General features: G+C 39.6%; 1 protein-coding gene across 4 annotated transcripts in view; it reads left to right on the plus strand.

Annotated features, from left to right (window-relative positions):
* PTPN3 (protein tyrosine phosphatase non-receptor type 3) overlaps nt 1-8,842 on the plus strand; it is a 161,558-nt gene extending 152,716 nt beyond the window's left edge. For all 4 annotated transcript variants that reach the window (XM_059856658.1, XM_059856649.1, XM_059856668.1 and 1 more), the window contains exon 27: nt 2,182-8,842. In XM_059856658.1, coding sequence (XP_059712641.1) covers nt 2,182-2,259 — 78 coding nt within the window. In that variant the 3' untranslated portion in view covers nt 2,260-8,842. The remainder of the gene's footprint in view (nt 1-2,181) is intronic.
* The last annotated feature ends 13,141 nt before the right edge of the window (nt 8,843-21,983 follow it).

Consider the following 21,983-nt stretch of genomic DNA (forward strand, 5'->3'; position numbering starts at 1 on the left):
CACTCAACTGTGAGAAAACAGAATACCAGAGAGCTGTGTGTTAATATTTCAATCTATCCTGGGTGCTTTATCCCATTCCCATGCCTGTGTTCCAGCTAGCCTCACTGCTCAAATTTGAGATCCTGCTTAGTGTGTCTGGGAGAAGCTCTCTGAGATTCTTCAGTTGTAATAAAGGGATTGTTCAGTTTTAATAGCCTTGCCTAGAGCATGTTTAGCTGCCCTGTGGGGACTCCAATTCTAAGGTGATATGATTTGCCAGATACATGTTGTGACAGTGCACACTTTAAAAGAATTAACTGATCAGAGCTATTACCTGGTCAGTTTAGTGTCTGTTGTTAAACATGTGGAAGCTGTAGCTTCTCAAAGACCAGCAATTTTGTTACCGTGAGCAGCAGAAAAAAGCAAATTCATCATTCAACCAAAATGATGAATCTATAACAAAGTTGGTGTAACTCTATGGCCTTTCATTGAGGAAAAAAAAAAAAAAGATTAACCAACAAAGAGAAATTAGGTATGTGAGCAATGCAGAATACATTAGGATGTACATAACAGAAGTAGCTACTAGCTGAGTGAGCAGTAAGAATACATCCAACAGATAAGAGCAAAGAAAACAAGTAGTCAGAGGAGTCAGAGGAAGAGGGAGCAGTGCTGAAGTGCTCATTCTTTTATTTGTTCAGTAACTCAATATCACAAGTTAACAGAAGTATTGAACAGAGAGCTAAATACCACACCTGGCTTGTTCAGGCAGTAGAAATATGGAAATGACAATAACAGTGAAGAGACAAGTCAAGGTAATTAAGAAATAAGAACCAAGTGATATTGAAGGTGGGAATAATTGACTGAAAGGTTGAAAGAAAAGCCAGGAAAATCGAGATGCAGAAAACTCATTTCTACTTTCCTGTTTTCCTTTAAATTTTTCTGTACTTGAAAAGAAAATGCATTGTGTTATGTTATGGACAAGAATAACATTCTGAACTGCTGGTATATAGAGGCAACCTAAGGTCCTTCACAGTCCAAGGGTTTTAGCCCTGCCCTTTGGGAGATGGTGGGAGAATGTTTCCAGATGCTTCAGAAGAGTTGATGGGAGCTGACAATACAAGAGCAGCTGGGAGAACATTTTAAAGATGGAAAAAGAGGATATGAAAAATGGGAAGCTTTGCTTCTCTGAATATATGTCATGAAACTTTGGAGAAAAAGGTTCATTTGGGGGTTTTGACAATAGTAGTTTCACAGAAGAAGTGAGGATGCTTTGATCTTTGCAAGTTTTTTCAAATTTCAATCATCTTGTGTTCTCAGGATTGTGTTAGTCAAAAAAATTTCTTTAGCCTACCTGGATTTTTAGTTCTGCACTAGTCCTATTGATAAGGTCTCCTTGTATCACTTTTTAGGAAGAGGCTTACAGGCTAATTGTTTTTAACAAACAGTTACATTACAAGGTCGTGGAATAGCTAGTCTTTGTAATAGTATAATGCAGAAAAGAAGGTCTAATTTGTGAAGACTTTTAGATCTAATTGAGATCAAAATGTTGAGTGAGGGAAGAATTAATGTGGCTGCTGCTTTTCAAAAATATTAATTTGAAAGGTTTTGATCCCCTTCTGTTACAAAAGGAGATATATGGTCTGATCAAAATTTTAAAATAAAGTGACTCTGTCTGCAATACTGTAGGTTGCTTGGGGGAAAAAAAATAAGGGTTTCAGTTAGGTAGTTGCACCTATAGATCCTATATGTCAACTTTCAGTGTGCCCAGAAATATGTAACTGCAGGATTGGCAAGTTCAGAATACTCATAATAATCAGATAACTACCAAACCCCCCTTAAAATAGATGAGGTGTATAAAGAAGGTAAATATCAAATTAAATTTAGTCAAAAGTCATGCATAGTTTTCACAAATAATTCCTTTTCCCTGACAATTAAGCACATATTATTTTAGTTTGGAGAACTATATTTTCCTTGGTGTGTGATTTTTTAATGCATGTCCTTCAAGGAAGAGTAAATGTCAGCTTTGTTTACCATGAACACAGACAGAGGAGTAGGATTTTCTCCTCCCATCCTTGTAGATCCTCTCCTGTCATTGCTCAGGAAAAAAGGAAGCTGTGGAACTGTTAGTCCTATTCAATAATACTGTCTAATCAGCAGTTTCACTGAACATCCATAAATGTTTGTGTTTTCTTTCCTCCACAGAGTCAATACAAATTTGTTTGTGAAGCTATTCTTCGTGTTTACAAAGAAGGATTGGTTCGACCACTGGATTCCAGTTAGCACAGCAGTGAAGGATGATTTTTTTTTTCCCTAAAAAGCCTGCTCTTTAAGTAAAGCAAGGGCTTGTTTCTGAAAGCAACTAGAATGGACTAGAAGCCCGTGTAAAGACAGATGAGCACATTTGAACTGTGGCACTTTAAATTTCTCAAGAAGATTGCTAAATCATGTACAGTATAACAAAGTCACATAGATAAATATATGACAGCAATTGTGTGTAATATGCTTTATTCACATAGACAACCATAAACAATCATGGAAACCTTAACACACATCTTTTACTGCCTTAAAACACCTTTTACTTTGGAAGTTACAAAGTTCCTTGTGTTTCCTTTGAAATAGCAAAAGGAAAACTATTATTGAAATGATTCATCTTAATAAGGTATTTAATATATTTGTACCATATGAAAGCTCATTGAAGGTGAATATTTGTAATTTTCTTATTGGGATACTAAATATCCATGGAACTGTAACCTTGACTAAAAGGCTGACGAAGAGCTTTAAAGGCTAATGCATAACTACTGTACACTGAGCTGGAGAAATTTAGTATTCAGTTACCGTAAATCTATTAGTGAGTATGCCAGCTGTTATAATATGCTGCTTAGAAATCACATCTACTGTATGTGATGTGAAAATAATGCTGCAGTTAGGCATTTATGCAGATGGTACAGTCTACATCTTCTGTTGATCAATTTTAGTTGCAACTTGCCCTTTTGACAGTGACCTACTTCTTACAGTTTTAATCATTGCACCCCTTTTCTTCTGTTTCTGCTGTCCATCTCCTTTATAGTTTTCACTGCTGTTTCTATATGTGTACTGAAAATATTTTAACTTAAAATGAGGTTTAATTCTCTGTCATGTTTGTTTCCATGTGTATTTATGAGTTCTCAGTTGTGAATGTGGATTAATGTTGCACACAAGTACTAGACTTTTGACTTACTGTATATGCAAAGTAGTCTAATCCAATACTGGAAGAAAAAGTACTACTGAACCCATCAAATATGTTGCTGCTATTTCAAGGTGTGAAGCTTACAAGGGCACAGGTGTTGCTAGTGTTCAGATGGTGATAAAATATTGACTTGCTGCCCTCCAGCAAAGCGCTCTTATCCAGTGAAACACGACTCCCTTTTGCAAGAGTTCTCCAGATTTACTGTGTTTCTTGCTTAATCAGAAATGCAGTTAAATTCACCTGAAGATTTACATGGGAAGAAAGAATGAATTTGTACTTTGATGAATAATTCACCCTAAGGTACACTGGTCTATATTTCATTTCAGATGGGAGAATTGGACTTTCTGAACAGTATAACCACATTTGTATAAACTTAAATTATTTTGTGTGTGCTTTTTGATTAACCTGAGATAGTTATTAATTTTTAATAGTGCTTAAAAATATTCTAAGGGACTGTTTAAAACTCTGTTATTTAAAAAATTAGTCCTAAATAGGGAAAAATTTTTATGAGGCATATTAGCCAGATGTTTATATGTATAAAAGAGAAAATTAGATAATTTTTTTTTTCAGAGAGGTATATATGCACACACATATTCAAATGTATTTTAGAATTATGGTTTGTATTATGGATATTATCATTTATAGCTGGAGTTTCATTATAGAAACTATCACAGCTGTACAATATGCATCTCTCATGTTACTGGAAGACTATGTTTTTTTCCTTCAAGAGGTAACTAGAAAGTGCATGTAGGATGAGCTAAATTGCTGACTTGTCTTTTTCAGGCTTGATCCTTTCTCCAAGATTACATTTTTAGCTGTAGCTGAAGAGGATGTCTGGTTACTGGTTATTGATCAAAAGAGTTTTAATTGAGATGTGCAGAGTAGTTGGCAACATGGAAACCTTCTTGGCTTTGTTAGGTTGAATGGTGAATAGGTTTGTGCTCATCTTTACATAGTGCATTCCAAATTTCACTTTGACTGGAGTTTTCTGTAATATTTTGGATCCTTGTCATCTTGCTTGATTGGGCATAGATTGAAAACCAAAAGACTGGTTCACTCTTATCTTGCTAAATTGCATCAGGTAGCTTAATCAGTCAGTGACTCCAAATGTACAATGGTAGTGGATGTGCACATATTACTTGGGAAGCTTTGTTACATGTGTGCCTGTCTGTTAAAACATCTCTTTTATTTTTTTAAGTATTCCCCTGCCCAGGTCCCTTGCCCAGTCCCCTGCCCAGAGTCATCCCTTCCAGCTGGTATGACTTGCATTTAATAGTTTGTCAAGAAGTGAAAAGAGGCAAGAAAATAAATTGTAAGAAAATATTTAGAGCATGTTTGTGACATCCCTGTCTTTCGTGGAAGTACTCATTATTTCTTTGTGTTCAAGGTTATTCCTATATTCCAATTGCTATTTATGTATCTTCATATTTAATATGTACCTCCCAAAGCACTGTAAATGTATTTCTTGTATAACTCCAGTCTCAAGATACATGGTATAGGCTTGACTTGGGTTCGTGTGTGTGCATTTAGAGGATGACTGTCATATTGTGACAACAAATGCTGCTCTTGTTTTGGTAAACTTGGATGGGTTTGGTAATACTATTGGGGAGCACTTGGATTTTAATAACTTGTTTGAAATTGCTGGCCGCAGAGCGAATGCTCAAAGCTATATAAATAGTAATCTCTGTAAGTTTTTTGTTTGGGTTTTGTTTTTTTTTAACACCTAGGAGGAAATATTAACTACACAAGTATCTTGTATATTGTGTCCATCTTTATTTCAGTCTTGCTGGGTTTTGCACATGTACCTGTTGGGTCCATATGGGAGAATTGAAGGGGTTTTGTCTTCTCTCTGTTTTGTGATGACTTTGCACTGAATGAAGTATGCCTTAGATCTGATCTTGCAATGAGAGCATAATTATGAACACATCTTACTGCCAGCTTTTGTTTTCACAAAAATTAAGAAATCACAAAGCTAAAGATTTAAATGGTCGGTTTGGGGGGATTTTGGTGGGAGTTAAAACTTGTGATCACAAAGTTTTTAATTGTCAAGCAGTTGGCAAGTGGTAGAAGATGCTGTGAAGAAAAGATTCTGTATAACCTTCTTAAACATTTTACCCTTGAATTTTCCTGTGCTGGCATGGTCATGAAAATAAGTATTCAAAATGTCTGGTGTGGTGGTGGTGGTGGATGAAGAGGGAGCAATAAACCCTTGATGTTTTCATCACTGTGAAATACACTAACATTTATTTCTACAGAATTAAACAAATTTTAACTTAGTGGCTTTATATTTGATGTGGAAGTAACTAAACTGCCTATTCAGCGTGTCTTCAGAAATCTCACAGGGGAACACTTCTGAGATAGAGGTGAGAAGGACAGGTCTTGCTATTTGTTAAAAATAAGAAAAACAGTGCCCTTAACCATGAATGCCTTTTGTGTAACCAGATGTATGAAATACAAGTCATTAAAATACAACCAAACCTTGAATAGTGGTGGTGTTTTACCAAAAAAAAAAAAAAAAAAAAAAAAAAAATTGCAATCTAGGAGTTTGCTTTTCATATCCTGTCTTTTAGGTGTTGATACTAAATTGACATTACAGTCAAAATGTACCCACAAATTCAGCAATAAGTCTTCATATACACTCAGTTTTTTAAGCGTTTGTTTTCCTTTTTTGCCTCATATTTCTTCCTATGCAGTACTTGGTTAAATATATATCTATTTTAAAAGAACTCTCTAGTTCTGGACTATATAATGAACTTTGCATTGGCTTTATAGTATGATACTTTTTTACAAAAAAGCTCTTCCCTGTAGACAGTATTGTTATGTCAGGCTAAATGCATAAATGTTAAAAATAGATGTACATGGTTCATACTCAGTCAATTATAATTTTAACATAGTTGTTTCACTGATAATGGCTTTATTTTTCTATCCTGAAATGTAGCATTTAAGTGCAAGTTTATTTAGTTCTTTCAGCCTTTCCAGAAATATGTGCTGGGGAATGTTTGTATTTTGATTCGTAACCTGCAACCAGTCTACTTGGTTAAAAGCATTTATTAATTGAAGCTATATAGAAGGTAAAGTTTTCATTAAATATTTTGTTCAAAGGCCAAGTGAATGATTAATTCATTATATAAAACAATGTTTTGATTATGGGGGTTTCTTGCATTTAAGTTCTGACACTGATAGTGCTCAGCCATCTCAAATAGCTGTCTGTTTTAACTGTAGTTTACATTAACAGTTTAAGTATACAGGTCTAATGTAATATGATTTAGTTTTAGAGTACTTAACACTGTATAAGCTTCAAACAGTAGCATCCACAATCATGAAGCCTGTCATTCTAAAGAAAAAGTAAGTTTCTCCGAATCAAAAGAAATACCACATAATATCAATGGATTTAACCATTTTTCAGCTCAGACTACTGTGCTATATTGCTACTCAATGCTACTGTGACAGTAGCATTCTTACTACTCATATAAAGAGCAAATGTTGAGGATCAGTAATATGGGAAAAAACAAATTGTATGGATTGTAAGAAATCAGGAAATACTGTTGTCTTTTTTTTTTTTTTAAAGACAAATTCATCTCAAGAGGGGACATTTGCTTGCAGACTACTCGGCTCAGAGTAGTCTTAGTTTGTGCTTTATTTTGGGTTTAGATGCAGGTTAACCTTTCATTAAAGTTGTATTTAAAATATTAAAGTGTTTATTTTAATAGACATTATTGAAACACTTCAGTTTACTGTTAACTGTTTAACTTCTGTTTACTTGGCTTACATGGTTCTGTTTCTTGAAATGTTATTGTTTTGCCTTATAAAATCCCTTTGATGTTTCCTCCAAGTGTGAAACTGGCTTTGTCTCAGGCAGGCAAAATGATGTTACTGTTGCTTAAGAAAGGATGTTTTTCTTTCACCTGCTGAAGGGGCAGTGTGGTGTTCAGACCAGTCTCAAACTGATCTCTTTTCTAAACAGTGCTGCTAGCAGTGGTCAAAATGAAGCTATATGGAAAAGCATATGAGAAATGTTTTCCTTGGGGCGGATAAGACCTGGGTTTAACTTAAATATAAAAAGAAAAAAATCAAACATTGTGAACATGAAAATGCTTTTAACAGATAAAGTAGGGGCAGAAAAGATATTATTTTTTTACTCTTTTTCCTTTGAAACACTTTTGTGTTTTAAACACATAATTTCTCTTAGAACAATTTCTTTAGTAAAGAGCCATACTGTTGGCCATGGGATTTAATTTTTGTTAAAACCACCAGGAAATAATTTTAAGTAGAACATTTTCCTCATCTACTGGTTTGTGTTCTTAAGTAATATTAAAAAACCCCCCTTAAATATTTTCCTCTTAGAAATGATATTGTCTTTTTTCATGTGATGTTTTTTCCTGAGACATAAATGGAACCTGAATTTGGCTGGGTTGCCCTGCTGTTGAGGTTGCCTGCAACCCTGTTGAGGTTGACCTGCATGCTTAAGAGGAAGATGCTTTGTTAGGGCTATTAAACCCCTCACCTAACATCTGTTACCAACTTAAGCCAGAGTAGCATCATATTTCTATCAGCCTTTTGCAGTATAAACATTTTGTAAATAGTCCTTGGAGCTTGCTCTCCCAAGCACCAAGAAGTAGTCTTGCACCAAGCTAGAATTTATGCTTTAAATCAAAATTTAAAAAAAAAAAGTTAAAAAAAAAATCTAAATCTTCAAGTAAGGAATGACTATTTACCAAATTCTGTACAAAATGTACCTTGTCAAAGGAAAAAAAAATTAGTTTTTCTTACAAGATGCAAAGGTTAGCTGCTAGATGTACCTTATCTGTGGGGGCAGCTTACCTAGTCATAAAGCAAATTGGCTCTCAGCTAGCGTGCAGAGTGTGGCCACTAAAGCACAGAAAGTGCATCATCAGCCCAAATGCCTCATTATTTGTCAACTTTCTTGCACATGGTTGGTTGCAGTCCTGCTTCAGGAAGGAAAAAGGGCTGCCTTCCTTTGGGAAAGAGACTGAAATATCCTGCACGGTAAATCCACAGCCTACGTTGGTCTTGGTGGGGTTGTACTTGTATTACCTAACTTGAGCAGTCTAGTTCAAAGTGAGATCAGGTCTATCTGCATGGGTTTGCAAGGATATCAAAGCAGTCCGTTCCAAAAACCCAAAAAGCTCAGCCCAGCAGAGTTAATTGCAGTGGGCTTCATTTGCTTCAGATAAGCAGCAGGTGAGTGTGGCAGCACTTGGCTTAGTCCTGATCAGGGCCCTTCTAATTCAGAGCTTTGCATACATGATTGAAAACCTGGGGTTTAGCAGGAACTGAATTACTGTCTGTAGAAATTAGGTGGGGAATTAGTGTATGCACTCAAATGTAAATCTATTTCTAATCCCAGTTTTGCAAAATAAATGAAGAGTATCAGTGCTTACATTCCAGTAACCTGTGCAGTGAGCACTAAACATAATTTATTTCAGTTTTCACGCTTCACTGTGTAACCTTAATAGAGAAGTACAAGGTGTATAATGGGGACAGTCCTATAAAAGCTTTAAATATCTGCCTGCCATTCAGTCTCACAAATAATGTAATGGTTAAAACTGACCTTGATTACAACTGATATGGAAATGTGTTTATAGGAGTGGAATAAATTGCATAACAGTTGAGAAAGCTGAAGTTGTTTGGGTTTTTTTTGCAAGTTTGGAAGAAAATTTCACTATTCTAGTCACTAAGCTTGTATTTTCATAAAAGTTCAGTTAGCATTTTTTTCAGAGAGTTTTGTCAGCAAAATCTTGGCAGAGAATATCCATTTAGGGACTCTAGCTGGAGGTTTTAAATTTTTTTTTTCTTTTTCCTGTAGCACTCTATAGTTTCTTCTAAGATCTTAGGTGCCAGTGCATTAAAGGAATAAAAGAATGTATTTGATGTATTTGGAAGGTAAGAAAAGAGATTATTTTGTACCCTACGCTGTACTTTTCTTTTAAATCATTTGAAATGTAAATTGATGTTGATATTACAAAGTTTAATTTATTGTTTAAAAGTGTAGACACCTCTTGAATGTATAATTTTTCTTTTTTATTTTTATAGGAATAAAGGGTTGTTTAATGTTTTCAGTAGAGCTTTCTTGGGGTTTGGAACTGTTTTGAACAAAAATATACCCACCATTTTATGCATATTGGTTATATGGCTAATGGTCAAATAAAGCATTTTTGGCTATATGGTTTTACTGTGGCTTATTCAAAAAGCAAATAAGAATTACATTTAAAAGTTACTGGCCTTTTTGACAGGAAAGTAATCGTCTAAGAAATCACACATGAATCCAGCTTGAATTTCATCTAAGCAATCAAGCTTGTGTGGGAAATGTCTGGTCTATATACTGCAGTAAAAAAAAAGAAACCAAGCAAGTCACAAACTCTTAGGAATATTTCACTTGCAACAAGTTATATGAAAGAGGAATTGTCTTGATTAATTAGATGAATAAACCTTTGCAGTCTTGTCATGCAAGGCCACAAAACCATTTGAGTGCAGATTTTCTTTTTTGCTCAAGTGCATATTTTCTTTTTTGCTCCTACGTATGATATCTGCAGCCTGCCCTTCCTTTTGGGATTTCACATGTTCTCAGGGGACTCACCAGGCATGCCTGAGAATCTTCTACACCGTCTGTTGCCCCATGGTGGTGATCACGTTTTCACAACGTATCAGAGCCCAGTGATGCTTTTCTAGAATTATTTCTGTTTACATGCATATTGAAATGCAAGTTCATAAGTTTCAAAATAGAGAACACGTTGAGTGAAACACTAACAGATGGATAGAGCATTGACCTGAAAATATGTTTGGGATTTTGTTAAGAACTGGGATGGTTGTCAGCCAGCACGTTTTGCTGTTTACAAGGCGTGGCTCTGCCTACTGATTAGTCTTTTCAAGCTTGAGGCCAATAACCCTTCATGATGAAGTTATGAATTCAATAAAATCACAGTGAAAGGGAGCACAAGGCCAAAACCACTTGTCTGGACAGCTTGGACACGGGATATGTGTGCATGTTGGAATCTCTTATAGGTACATGGAGAGCTATCCAAGATGAAGGTTTTGCTGGAAATCCAAATGAAGCCTTTTATGTAAAGATCTTCACAGCTTGATAGCAAGATAGGGTGCAAGAAAGGCCTTTGGAGGAGATAAGGCAGACGTAAACTCCGAGCTTGTAGCTGTATCATGGCTGATTGCTAGAGGGGAGAAGAGGGCTTTAACTTGCTGGGTGTTACAAGTGATTTTTGGACATGAAGGTGTTCCATTCCTCCATACAAGGTAATCCTTTAAAATCCTTATGGTACTGGCTACCCATTATGATACTGGCTACCAGAGGAGTGAGGTGCTCCACCAGGGAGCCAGGAGTGTGGAAGGAATTGCCTTTATGTAACTCAAAAGACTCCTTACAAGCAGTCCATAGGCAAGAGAACCTCCCTTTTAACAGTCTTGCTTGAATTTATAACACTTGGGAATATAAATGTCAAATGGCATTCCCCAGTATATGTGTTATTTTCATGTCTAGCTTTTTCATGCCCTAGTTCAGTGATATAAGCATTTTCAAGTAGTGAATCAATTTAGCTTATCTTCCTTTTAGTACTCAAAGTAAAATATTTTAACTAGTACAATAAAAATTATCAATATCTGGTTTCAGGTCCATTTGGAATTAAGTTTTTTTTTTTTTTTTTTTTGCCAGTCCTAGTATAATGTAATTTAACTAGGTTTCATGTACTAAAAAATAAATATGCAGAGGTGGCATGTGTAAAAGCCAATTGCTAAGAAAACTTGTTTCTTCATTTTGAGTGGCAAAATTAAGAGTCCTCAATTTGTTAAAATGAACCCTGTGAGAATAACTGAAAGTCATTTGGGGAGATTGGGATCACTGCTGCTGATCTCTGGGTTCAGAGCCAGTTCAGATTCCTAGGTCCATCTTCAGGAATAAGGGGCGCCAATATTCTGCTGGAGCATGATAAAAGGCCAGGCTCCTCTGTACACTCCTGTACCCTTGTGTGGCCTGACAGTGCTGCTGGGGAGCCCAAAGAACTGCAACACTCTATTTTTAAGCAAAGGTGTTCTGATTTATTTCTGTTTCATTGTATTTAGCACCCACCCATGCAAGATGCAGCATCATTTATAACAGGAGCCTTTTAGTTCATCTGTGCATCAGCTACAGCTTAAAAAATTAGTTAATTAGCAATGATAGAAAAAGGTTTCCTCAGCACTAGCTGTCTCTCAATCCCAAGGGTTAATTGCTTGAGGACAGTCAGGTTGCACTGGCACAAATGATGGTGTGAGCTGGGGTGTCAGATGGTAATAACAGGATGGAAAGGTGTATGAAAACCCTCACTGTATACTTTGATGTAGCCCAGAGTACTGTGGGAATAGGAATGCTGATTGCTAATGGGTTTGTTCCTGTTTAAGTGTAATTTTGACCTTCAGAGCTTTCTGTGTCAGTACAAATCTCCTGTTCTTTTAGACCTGATAAATTCTCATTTAAATACTGAATGTTACTCCTTGCTAAGTGGTTTGTCCTTTTTGAGCATGAGAGTCCTCAGCTCTGATCTGGGTGACTCTGCTCATGCATGTTCATACAGATGTCATGGAAATGTAGTGTAGCTCTTTATCTTTGCATTCAATTATACAGATTCCAAGTTAGCACATAAGTTTGCTGCTTTCAAATGGGCCAATTTGCTTATGTATAATACTTAGCTTAAAAGGATTCAGTGACTCCGGCATTCAGGTAACCGTGCCAAAAACTGAAATACATTTTGCTTACAAAGTTACTTGTTGCTGCCTCCTGACTGGTTGTGAATGGTTTTTTTTTTTGTTTGTTTGTTTGGGTTTTTTTTGTGTTTTTTTCTTTTTAGAAGAGTCGGGGCTTAATTTTCATCTGTCCTGCTGGGTTGATTTTTCATTTGTTTTGTGATGTTTTTGATGTTTTGTTTTGGGCTTTTTTTTTTAGTTTTAGAAACACTATTACAAGAAAACCTCCCCACATTCTACTGCTGAGGACACTTGCATTTTGAGTAGAGGATGTGGTTTTGTCCACCGTAAGAACAGCTCTCAGTACTGTGATATTCCATCTCTGCTAACTCAGTAACTCTGCCTGCTCTATCAAATGAGATGTCAGTGCATGAGCAAATGTCTCAAGCTGTCTCAGGAACCCAGCTGGGAAAGTGCCACCTCTGTAGGAACTCGTTCTTATGCAGTGGATATTCCCCCTTCTTTGGTAAGAAAAGCAGGAAGTGAGGAGAAGTAGAACTTCCAGCTGAAAGAAAGTTAGGACTGAACATAGCCTAGATGCTATGCAGGATGCAGGAAACCTGGAGAACCCAAGTGTTATTAGACCTGCTGAAGACTGGAGAATAACCATTTACAAGGAGCTTGCTATGCTTCCTCCTCCCCATGCCCCTTGGATTTTTACTAATGGAAACAAGCTCTGCATCTTCAATCCCTGTGGCAGGGAGTGCCACAGCCAGTCTGAGATCCCTTTCAAAGTCATCTGTTCTCTCATGGCCTGATGCAGGTCATGCTGGATTTTTCCTGTTTGGCCTCTGCTACTCAACTTCACCCTCTATGGCAGCAACTGCTCAGAACTGGCCTGGCTTAAAACTCCTCAGCTGTGTAACTAAGAAGCTCCATCTTGGCAAGTGCTCTTACAGGAGTCCTAAAGATTTGTTTAAATGGCATTTCTTTCAAATATTATCTCTTTATCAAGACAGGATAGGAGAGGGGTATATATAGAGAGAGAGAGATCGATGTGTCTGTGAGCACATGTATAGAAAGAGAAAACAGAACATTTAAGTGAATAACAAAAGTAGCTCCAAAAATGGGCAGAGGAACACATATTCAGTTTGACATCTCAACCATAAACTGTATTAAAAAGGGTCAGTCTAAAATGAAGCTGGCCATACAGATAATATAAATAATGCATTTAATTAAGGAGTGGGTTTTTTCTAGCGTGCTACAGTAGTTTTTGTACTGAAGTAAAAACTTGATTCAAACTAATGAAAAAAAATCTGTATATAAGCTGGTTTTATTATTTATATGCATAGGATTTTGCTTTTGTAGATTCCTGTAATACATGCATAATTTACTACTTCAAGTGACCCTGAATCTTGCTTGCTTTATTGCCATCTGCATAAACTGTTTGCTCTTCTGTCATGACAAGGTTATGTAGATTGAGGATTATTTTAAGGGTAATGATTTAGGAAAGTGATTTCCTGGTATTTCAGAGAGTTTAGATGGCAGAGAATAGAGAAAAATAAAATACTTTATGTAGCAATGATTACATTCAGTGTATATCCAAGCACTAGTTTACATATCATGCCTTTTGCCCTAATCAAGCCAATCATTATTCAAGTTTGTAATCTGATGCAGTTAGGGTGCTTGATGCTGAGCACGTAACTATCAAATGTAATCCCACTCCCAATGAGCTTTCAGGTTAGCTCAGGAGGGACAGAGCAGTTTATACATGCTCAGTCAACCCAGTGATGATATATAAGGAAACAGGTGTGACACAAGGGTTAAATATAGGAGAAAATAACTTCATTAAGAACTGCTCAATTGCAGAAATGAGGCAGATATAACTTCAGCAGTTATTGGAAGAGCAGAAGTTTAGCTGTGTGCACGGATGGAATTACCAAAGCATCCAAGTGTAAAGGGAATGATACTGCATGGAACCTGAATTATCCAAGTATAGCAAGCAAGAGAGCATCAAGTCATAGAAACTGGAAGTACAGCACTGGCAACATGCCTTGAGAGGAAGCCCTCAGTGCTTTCTGCACAGAGCCCTTTCTGCAAAGATAATTGAAACCCTGGGCACAACCTTGTTCTCACTGTGCTCCTGTTGCCTCATAGAAATTGCTCCTTAATGAATTGTACTAATTGTTTAAAATGCTTACAGAAAAACGTCTTGGTAGATTTCATGCATTCCCTGTTGGGGACAGTGAGAGGATGTAGCTAGAGCTGAAGTTCAGCAGAAGAGGATATGTTTTTGTATTGCTCCCCACAGACGAGGCACTGTGTCTTGTTGCCAAGCAAAGTTGGTTTTACAGTCGTGTGAGATGCAGTAATTTTTATTTCCCCCAAGGTTAGGTGCAGAATCTCATGGCCACAGAGCAAAACTATTGGACGAGGGAAGAGAATTCAAGGGCCAAGTTGTAGTCCTCTGCCTGTGCCAGGGCTGATGCCAGAATTCCCAGGCTGACTACTAGAATGATTTACCCATATTCCATGGGATGCCCTACCCACGGAAAAAACTCTGTGGAGCACAGCACTAGAAGATTTTCACACTAAAAATGATTGGATTGCTGGCTGTGGCTGGTGGCAAGGAAGCAATAGGATTGGATGGCTGCATCCGTACTAGGCAGTTTACAACATGGTGAAACATTTGGTTATCCCTGGATGAATTTTTCTCACCCTACTCGAGTGTGGCCAACTCGCTGTCCTTTCAAAAAGAAGATTCATTGCAGAGCTGCACTCTGCTCCCCCTCTAGCAGTGATTGCCCCTTCCTTATCCTAGTTTGCTCTCCTCCATCACTCATAACACATGTGCCTCCCCTGCACATGCAGCATGCACTGCTAAATTCTGGTCATGCTGAGTGGGTAGAAGTGGGAGAGTTGCTGTTGTGCTGGAACAGATGGTGTCTGCAATGCAGCCACTAGTTATGTTCATGTGTTGTAGGAGGTTGCTAAAGGAAAAAGGGAAAATCTGGAGTTTTTGTCGAAAAGGTTGGTTACTTTTCTCTTAATTATTTGGATTGAAACAATTGGAAAGTTGAGGTTAGTTTGCTGGGTTTTTTTCAGTGGCAAGTGGTTTGATTTATTCAGATAATGTGTACTGAGCCAAGATAACCCAAGGAGGAGGGGAATCTAACCAGTGATTTTTTTGTGTCTTCATAGCTAAAATTTTTGAATGACAGTCCACAACTTCCAGGTGTTCCCATCTTCTTCTATTGTGTCCCCACCACTTACTGAAAGCAAGACCCCCTACTCAGGTCAGCTGCCCCTTGTACCATGCCTGCCCAGCCTGGTACCATGGCCTGGAAGCTGCCCACATTCCCTCACAAGGAAAAGCCTGCAGCCACCCACTAGGTTTCCCCTGTGGAACCCTGAAATCTCTCAGTCTCATGTCTCTCACCAGAACTTCCCTAGGCCTACACGTCTGTCCATCCTCAGGCAGCTGCAGCACGCAGAATCTCTTCACCACCCTCTGCCCCCGGGGCTGGCATGTTGTGCCCCTGTCCTCAGAGACCCCCCACTCCATGTGGGGAGATAATTCACATACATTGTATGGTTTTCACAGCTTAATTTTTCTTGCTGAGCGGTGTAAGGTAATTATCAGCCAGTTTCACATCTTAGATCTCTGCCTGCACCTCCCCACACTCGGCTGTGTGTGGATGGAGGCTGACAACTCTGCCTTTATGAAACCTTCCCTTGCTCAACCCCATGACTAATGCACATAATTATTTTTAAAACAGCTCTGGATGCCACTGCAGTACGTTTTCATGTGCACACAGAAATGTGTATTTACATTCATCTGGCGTTTGTGAACCCCAGATTTCCTTGTAAACCTTGTTCCTACTGTGCTGCTTAAAGAAATGCTTTGTAGCACCTGTGTCATGGTGGGGAGCCAGTGTGAGTGATCTGGATGGCCAGACATGCAAAGCAGTGATTGTAATATATACAAATGAAGAGAAACATTTAAAGAGATCTGATTTCATGGCACATTATTAAGCTCCTGCATTACCAAAGTCCCCCGAGGTTTCTCTGTTTCACTCAGTGACCAATTATTTCTCCTTTCCAAACCTAGCTGGATGTGGGAAAAAAATCCAGCTCAAATCCAAAATGATGGAGAGGACATCACAAAAAAATCTCCATTTCATGCCCAAAAGCCTCTCTCAGATTTTATATTCTGGCATGGCAATGTGTTAAAAACTAGATTGATTTGATGTGGGTTTTATTAATGAGTTGGAGATGTTGGTCGCTTGTAACATGTTTGCTTACTGCATGTTCACATATAATTAGATCATTTATTCCAGTGCCTTTCTAGGAGCTGCAATTGAACCACTTGTTCTGATATCACTGGACATTGAAGTAATTTTTTAAGGACAATTTTGTTTCCCATTACCAAGTGCCATTTTTTCTCCAAGTGCTCACCAAAAATTTCTGGTCGTTCTGACATGTTCTCCCATAGGCTGATGAGCAATCTGGGTGCATTTCCTCAGTCTAATCAGTTAAACAAACTTTCAGGCATTTTCTACCTTACCAGAGTACTCTATGGCTTGTTCTCTTCTGGCATCATCTTGGCTCTTTTATCCTTTTCCTGGGTGTTATTCTTCTGCCCATCCACTCCTAGCTGTGTCTTTTTCTGTGCAAAGCTGAAGGCATTGCTCCATTCCTCAGGGCTAGCTGCTCCCTTCCCACTGAGCAGTGATCTCTATTTTCTTGCTAATGTATTAATTTACATACTTTCCTGGTGATATTGCTGTTCTCTGGGCCTGCTCAGGGTCTTTGGCCTTTGATTTTACCCTTATAAATTCATGCTCTTCTGTCATGCTTCTCCTGAATAGCTTCCCCTATGTCCTATTTTTCTATTCTTCTCAAGTCTCAGGCTGTTTCATAGCTCCTAGCAAGGCCAAGTTGCTCTCCTGCTATGCTTCCTCCGCACTGGCAGAGCGCGTGTGTGTGTGCTTTCAATACTCTTCCTTCAGAGAGCTACCTGTCCTCCAAACCTCCCTCTTCCCTTTAAATTTGCAGAAAATCATTCCCATCATATCCCAAGTAGCTCTTGAATCTCTTGCCTGTTTCATTGCTTTGTGTTGGGAAGGGAGCAGGCTACCAAAGTCTTCAGCTAATGACTTCGTATTTTTTAAAGAAAATAAATTAAAACTCTATACCTAATGCTGCTTGTTAGATGACCTGTAGCAGACCTCTTGTGTGACTCAGGCTGCTTTCATTTTCCTTATTAAGTAGAGACTTCTAGGTTTATCCTGTGTCCTGTCAGCTAAAAACCAATACATACATACATACATACATACATACATACATATATATATATAATATATACATATATATAAACAATTTTTATGTATTAAAAAGTTGGCATACCTAACTAATTATTTTAGTCTTGCTTGCTCTTCCTATACAGCTATAAACTCATTCCATAATAGTCCAGTCACAGGTGCCACCTATCTGGTTTTTGGCATTCCAATTGCTTTGAAATCAAGTGCTTTAACTCCTTTGCTACTGGCATGTTTGCTTTTTAAAGGGAAGCTTTCCTCAGAGTGTTTTTATTTTAAAAATAAATTAAGTAAGTAGTAGTAGTAAGTAAGTATTTTCTTATAAAGTACTATTTTTTTCTAAAAATTACTCCTAGGAGAGCTGCTGGCTTTCTTTGCACTCTCTGCACACAGGCTGTGGAGCACAGAGGGAGCCTGATACAAAGGGATGGGAGGAAGCCCCTGGGTGTGGCAGTGAGGCAGGGAAAGCATTCTAGTGTCAGGGCAAGAGGACAGTTTTGGGAAAGAAGGTTCAGGACATCCTCCATGAATAAGCCTAACCTATGCTCATATTTTACAAAAGAAGTGCAATCCTGCAAACAAACTACCTAACAAAACCAGCCCACACCAAGAGCTCTGACATGGCTCATTCACGCAGGCCTTTGAAGAAGCACACAGGAAAGGCTTGGCATGTCCTGCTCCCCACCTGAGCCTTCCAGCTGTCCTGGGCCCCAGGGCTGCTCCAGCTTTAGCTCAGTGCAGGCTCCTCAGGAGGCTCCCTTGCTCCTCAGACCACGTCTGCTGCTGCTGGCTGAGGACAGAGGAGGAACCCAGCAGTGACTGATGCAAGCACGGGCAATGCAGCTGGCACAGAAGCCTGAGGGAGCTGCTGTGTCTGGTCTGGATGATACCACAGCATCTATCTTATCAGGCTGCCCATCAGAGCTGAGAAGCAATGCAAGTGGTTCTGAATTTGTGTTGTTTAACCTCCTCTGTTTAGCAGCAGCTAAGCATAAAATCCCAAAAGGTTTCAGAAGAAGGTTATTGTGAATTAATGGGGCTGTTTTCTTTCGCTTTGCAGCCCACAGCATTGATTAGCTCAAGCAAAATATGTCATTGTGACATTTTATCCTCTTCCTGGAAAATGGATCAAGGCAATTAGGAGGCTGGAGAAGCAGGTTACCCCAGCTGCATCCTGCCTCACCAGGGGCTCCTACGAAACCTCTTGGCACTTCAGGTCCACTTGGATTTTATATGTGGTTTGTAGCTAGAGGGTTTTTGCACATCAGTTTACTACTCAGAGTGAATCTAAGGACAATACTGATGGATTTCTGTAGTCCCCATGCCTCACTTTCAAGGGAGCCATGTGGTAATGCATGCAGTGATTGTTTAGTGCCCCAATACATCTTTTCCCTCAACTGGTGATGAAGCCATGAGCTGAGCAGCAGCTCTGTGCACTAAAACCCACTTGCAGTCCAATCCACCTGGCCTGTCTGCCATCGATTCCTGATGGATAAAACAGGAACTCTACTTTGCTTGCTGTTTCCAAAGTGCAAGGTGGTGTTCTGAAAGCTGACCCAGATGATTTCCATCAACATTTCTGTTGGATAAATTGGGCTTTCACAGTTATTGTGGAACCTGGAGCTATTCAAGGAGTAAAGAACTTCTCACCATGAGAAGGAATACTTCCAGTAAAAAGAATGATTTTTAGTCAATTCAGATATCATAATGCTTCCTGAATTATATTTCAGCTTTTACCAGGCAGGCTCTCTTTCCTGACATTGCCCACGGGGAGCAGCAGTCTTCCTCCTACCTTATACCCAGTGAGGAATACTTTGTGTGAGCCTGAGTGGGAGTCCTAGTGTGCAAAAGAGACTAGTCTAAAAAATGACAAGGTACAGCTTTTATCAGGCCCTCAGTGGCACTTACAGCTAAAACCACTCCAGTATTTTTTTTTTTTCAACCCCACTTTCATCTCATTTTCCATGAAAACTATTAACAAAGTGACTTTTTTCATCAAACATTTTCCCTCAGGCTAAAAATTCATTTGCTGCCCTCTTGAAATTCTTGTTTGTTGGACCTCAGGGGAGAAATGCAATATCTGAGCCTGGGATACTGCAGTAGCACATGTACAATATTCTGACAAGAAATTGGAAAGTGAATCTATTGTATTTGCATCTCACAGCAGCTGATATTAATGTGCAAAGTTAAAATGAACCCAAGCAACATCACAGATTAATGATCAATACTTAAGCAGGTTGTTTACTTAGTAATCAAATAGGCTAATGATGATTAGTTCTGTCTGGAAATACACTGGCCTGCAATAGGTAACATTTTGATCTCCTTGCATAAATGAATTATGTCTTAAAGCGGTGGAGGAATTAAAAAGTAAACAAAATCTTTCCTTTTAGCTGTATGTATGCTTGTGGAAGCCTTAGAGACAGTCTGTGGTTTTTATTTTTTTTAAACAGCAATAAGTGCTTTGAAAGCTAAGCCTGTTGGAACACTTGTGCCAGCAAAAATTGAAAAAGGGAAAGCTGTGAATAGAGCTGATCCAGAGCAGCAGTTTCAGCCTGGCATGGCCATTACCTGAATTGGCTGCTGAGCAGTACAGGCCCTTGTCCCTGCATTTATACAAGTGCTGAGTTGTTCCCCAGAGCCTGTGAGTGGGAATTGAGAGCCTCTGTGTTCCCTCTCCTTCCCCCTTTCCTTTCCCTGGTTTCTAGATGTACACAGTGCCTTGAGACAGCAGGGGTGCATGTGCATCCTGAGGCAGCAGATGGGGGGGGGGTTCACAAAATCCCTTAGGGCTACTTATTTTCCAGCCTCTGTGCACTTTGTGCCTGAAATGAAAATAACACTGAAGAAAACATCTGCAACTTGTCAGAGCAGGGAGATGAGCAGCTCCCACAGCAGTGTGGCACCCATTAAATGGATGCTCAGGCAGCCCAGGCTACAATATGTCCTTAGCTGAGCATTTTCCCATCCAGTGGAGTGGGATGACATTTCCCCAGCTACAGCTGGTGCCCAGGTGGATTCAGCAGCTCTTACAAAGGGACTTGCCAGGATTTAACTCAGCCAACTCTTTTTGGTTAGAGGGGAACAAAGAAAGGAGAGACAGGACACTCTGGGCCAGTGCACCAAGCAGAGCTGCAGCAGGGCCAGGCTCAGCCCCTCTGTCAAGGGCAGAAGTGGCTCCCAGAGGGTGCCCATGAAATGCTGCCAGCAGGTAAAGCCAGCTGTGCTGTGAGCCTGGTGTCTGCAGTGGTTCACTCCTGGGAAGCTCCTCAGCAGCAGTCAGTGGTGGGATGGGCAGAGGAGGGCAGGGCATGAGCAGGGCCCTTGGCACCTGGGGAATGTCAGAATCCTGCTGGGAATTGGTCACAGATTTCAAAGCCTGTGTGTGTGGAGAGCACAGGTTTGCTCCTCACGAGGATGGTTTCCCAGAGCGGAGGCTGCTTGGAAGGAGGGAAGAGCTGGCACTGCAGGCAGTGTTGGGGATGTTGCTATGGCCACCAGTGAAGTGGAGAGGGGGGGCAGGCAGGAGTGCAGAGTGGTGGTGATGGCAGCTGCAAAGCAAGCCTCTGTTAATCATCTTGGGATAGACCCTGCTGATCAGCAGCACAGAGCAGCCCAGCCTCCAGCTGAAACCTCTGACAAAGTTCCACTGTTGTTTGGCTGCTGTTGTTTGGTGTGAGCACAGCACCCGTGCTGCTGGAGCAGAACTGTAAGGAATGTGTGTGTGTGTGTGTGTGGTGTGAGTGAGAGAGCGTATGCATGGTCTGTGTCTGCATCTGCTGCTGCAGTGTTCAAGGGGAATTTAGTTAATAACAGAGGCTGAGCAGAATTTTTTGCCTCCTTTGGTCCCCTGTAAGGTGCTGCTAGCCAAGCTGGTACTGTCTCTGCTGCAGTGCACTGGGCTTGCACGTAGCGGGAAAAATGTTTTTCATTCCCATGTATTATTCACTGTAAGATTTTAATATTTTATCTAAGACAGGTTCTTGATATTCACTTACACTCACTTTCTCTTTATTTCCCTTCCTCCTCCACAGCCCAGAGAACAACTAAGGTGAAAATACAAAGTCAGTATCTAACTTGTCTCCTGCAAGCAAGGAGAGTGAGAGATGCTGATGGAAGCTGGCTGTAATTGAAAACAACTGTTGTATGGAGAAGGCAAGGCTGGGAGAGATGTAAAAAGCTCTTGTTTCTTGCCTCAGTGCTTAGAAATACGTGGGTAATTTATTCTTGGGATGAGAGGTGCCGCTGTTGAAGAAAGGGATGCAGGCAGCAGAAATCTCTTCTCTGGGAGGTTTTCCTGCATTGAGTATCCTTTAATTTCTATTTCTGCTCCATTTTGGCATGCAACAGGGGACACGTGCTCAAGCTTAGGAACAGTGGCTGAAAGGTGACACATCTCTCTAGAGCTTACAGCTATAAACCTGCTGGCTTCTGCAGTGCTTGAGAGAGAACTCTGTCACCATCCCATGTGTGGCTGGATGCACCACTTGATCCTGGGTAATCATGAGAATTTCTAAGTGGGAAATGCCTCTTGTTGTGCCAAATTGCCTTGCCATTTCTAATTGCAAAACCTTCCCTGCCACCATGGGTAAGCAAAGGGGATTCTCAGACAGCTCAGGTATTACAGATGTTGTGTGGTCTCTGCCACTTAATGTGATGGCTTAGTTTATTCAAGTGCAGGGCTAGAACAGGCAAATAACCCCTGGAGAGCCCTGCAAGTGGCCAGCTCTAATCAGCAAGGTGGTCATGGGGTCATCTCGAAGCTCTTC

This window comes from Haemorhous mexicanus, chromosome 1 (genome assembly GCF_027477595.1).
Source record: "Haemorhous mexicanus isolate bHaeMex1 chromosome 1, bHaeMex1.pri, whole genome shotgun sequence".
In the NCBI taxonomy this organism is placed as follows: Eukaryota; Metazoa; Chordata; class Aves; order Passeriformes; family Fringillidae; genus Haemorhous; species Haemorhous mexicanus.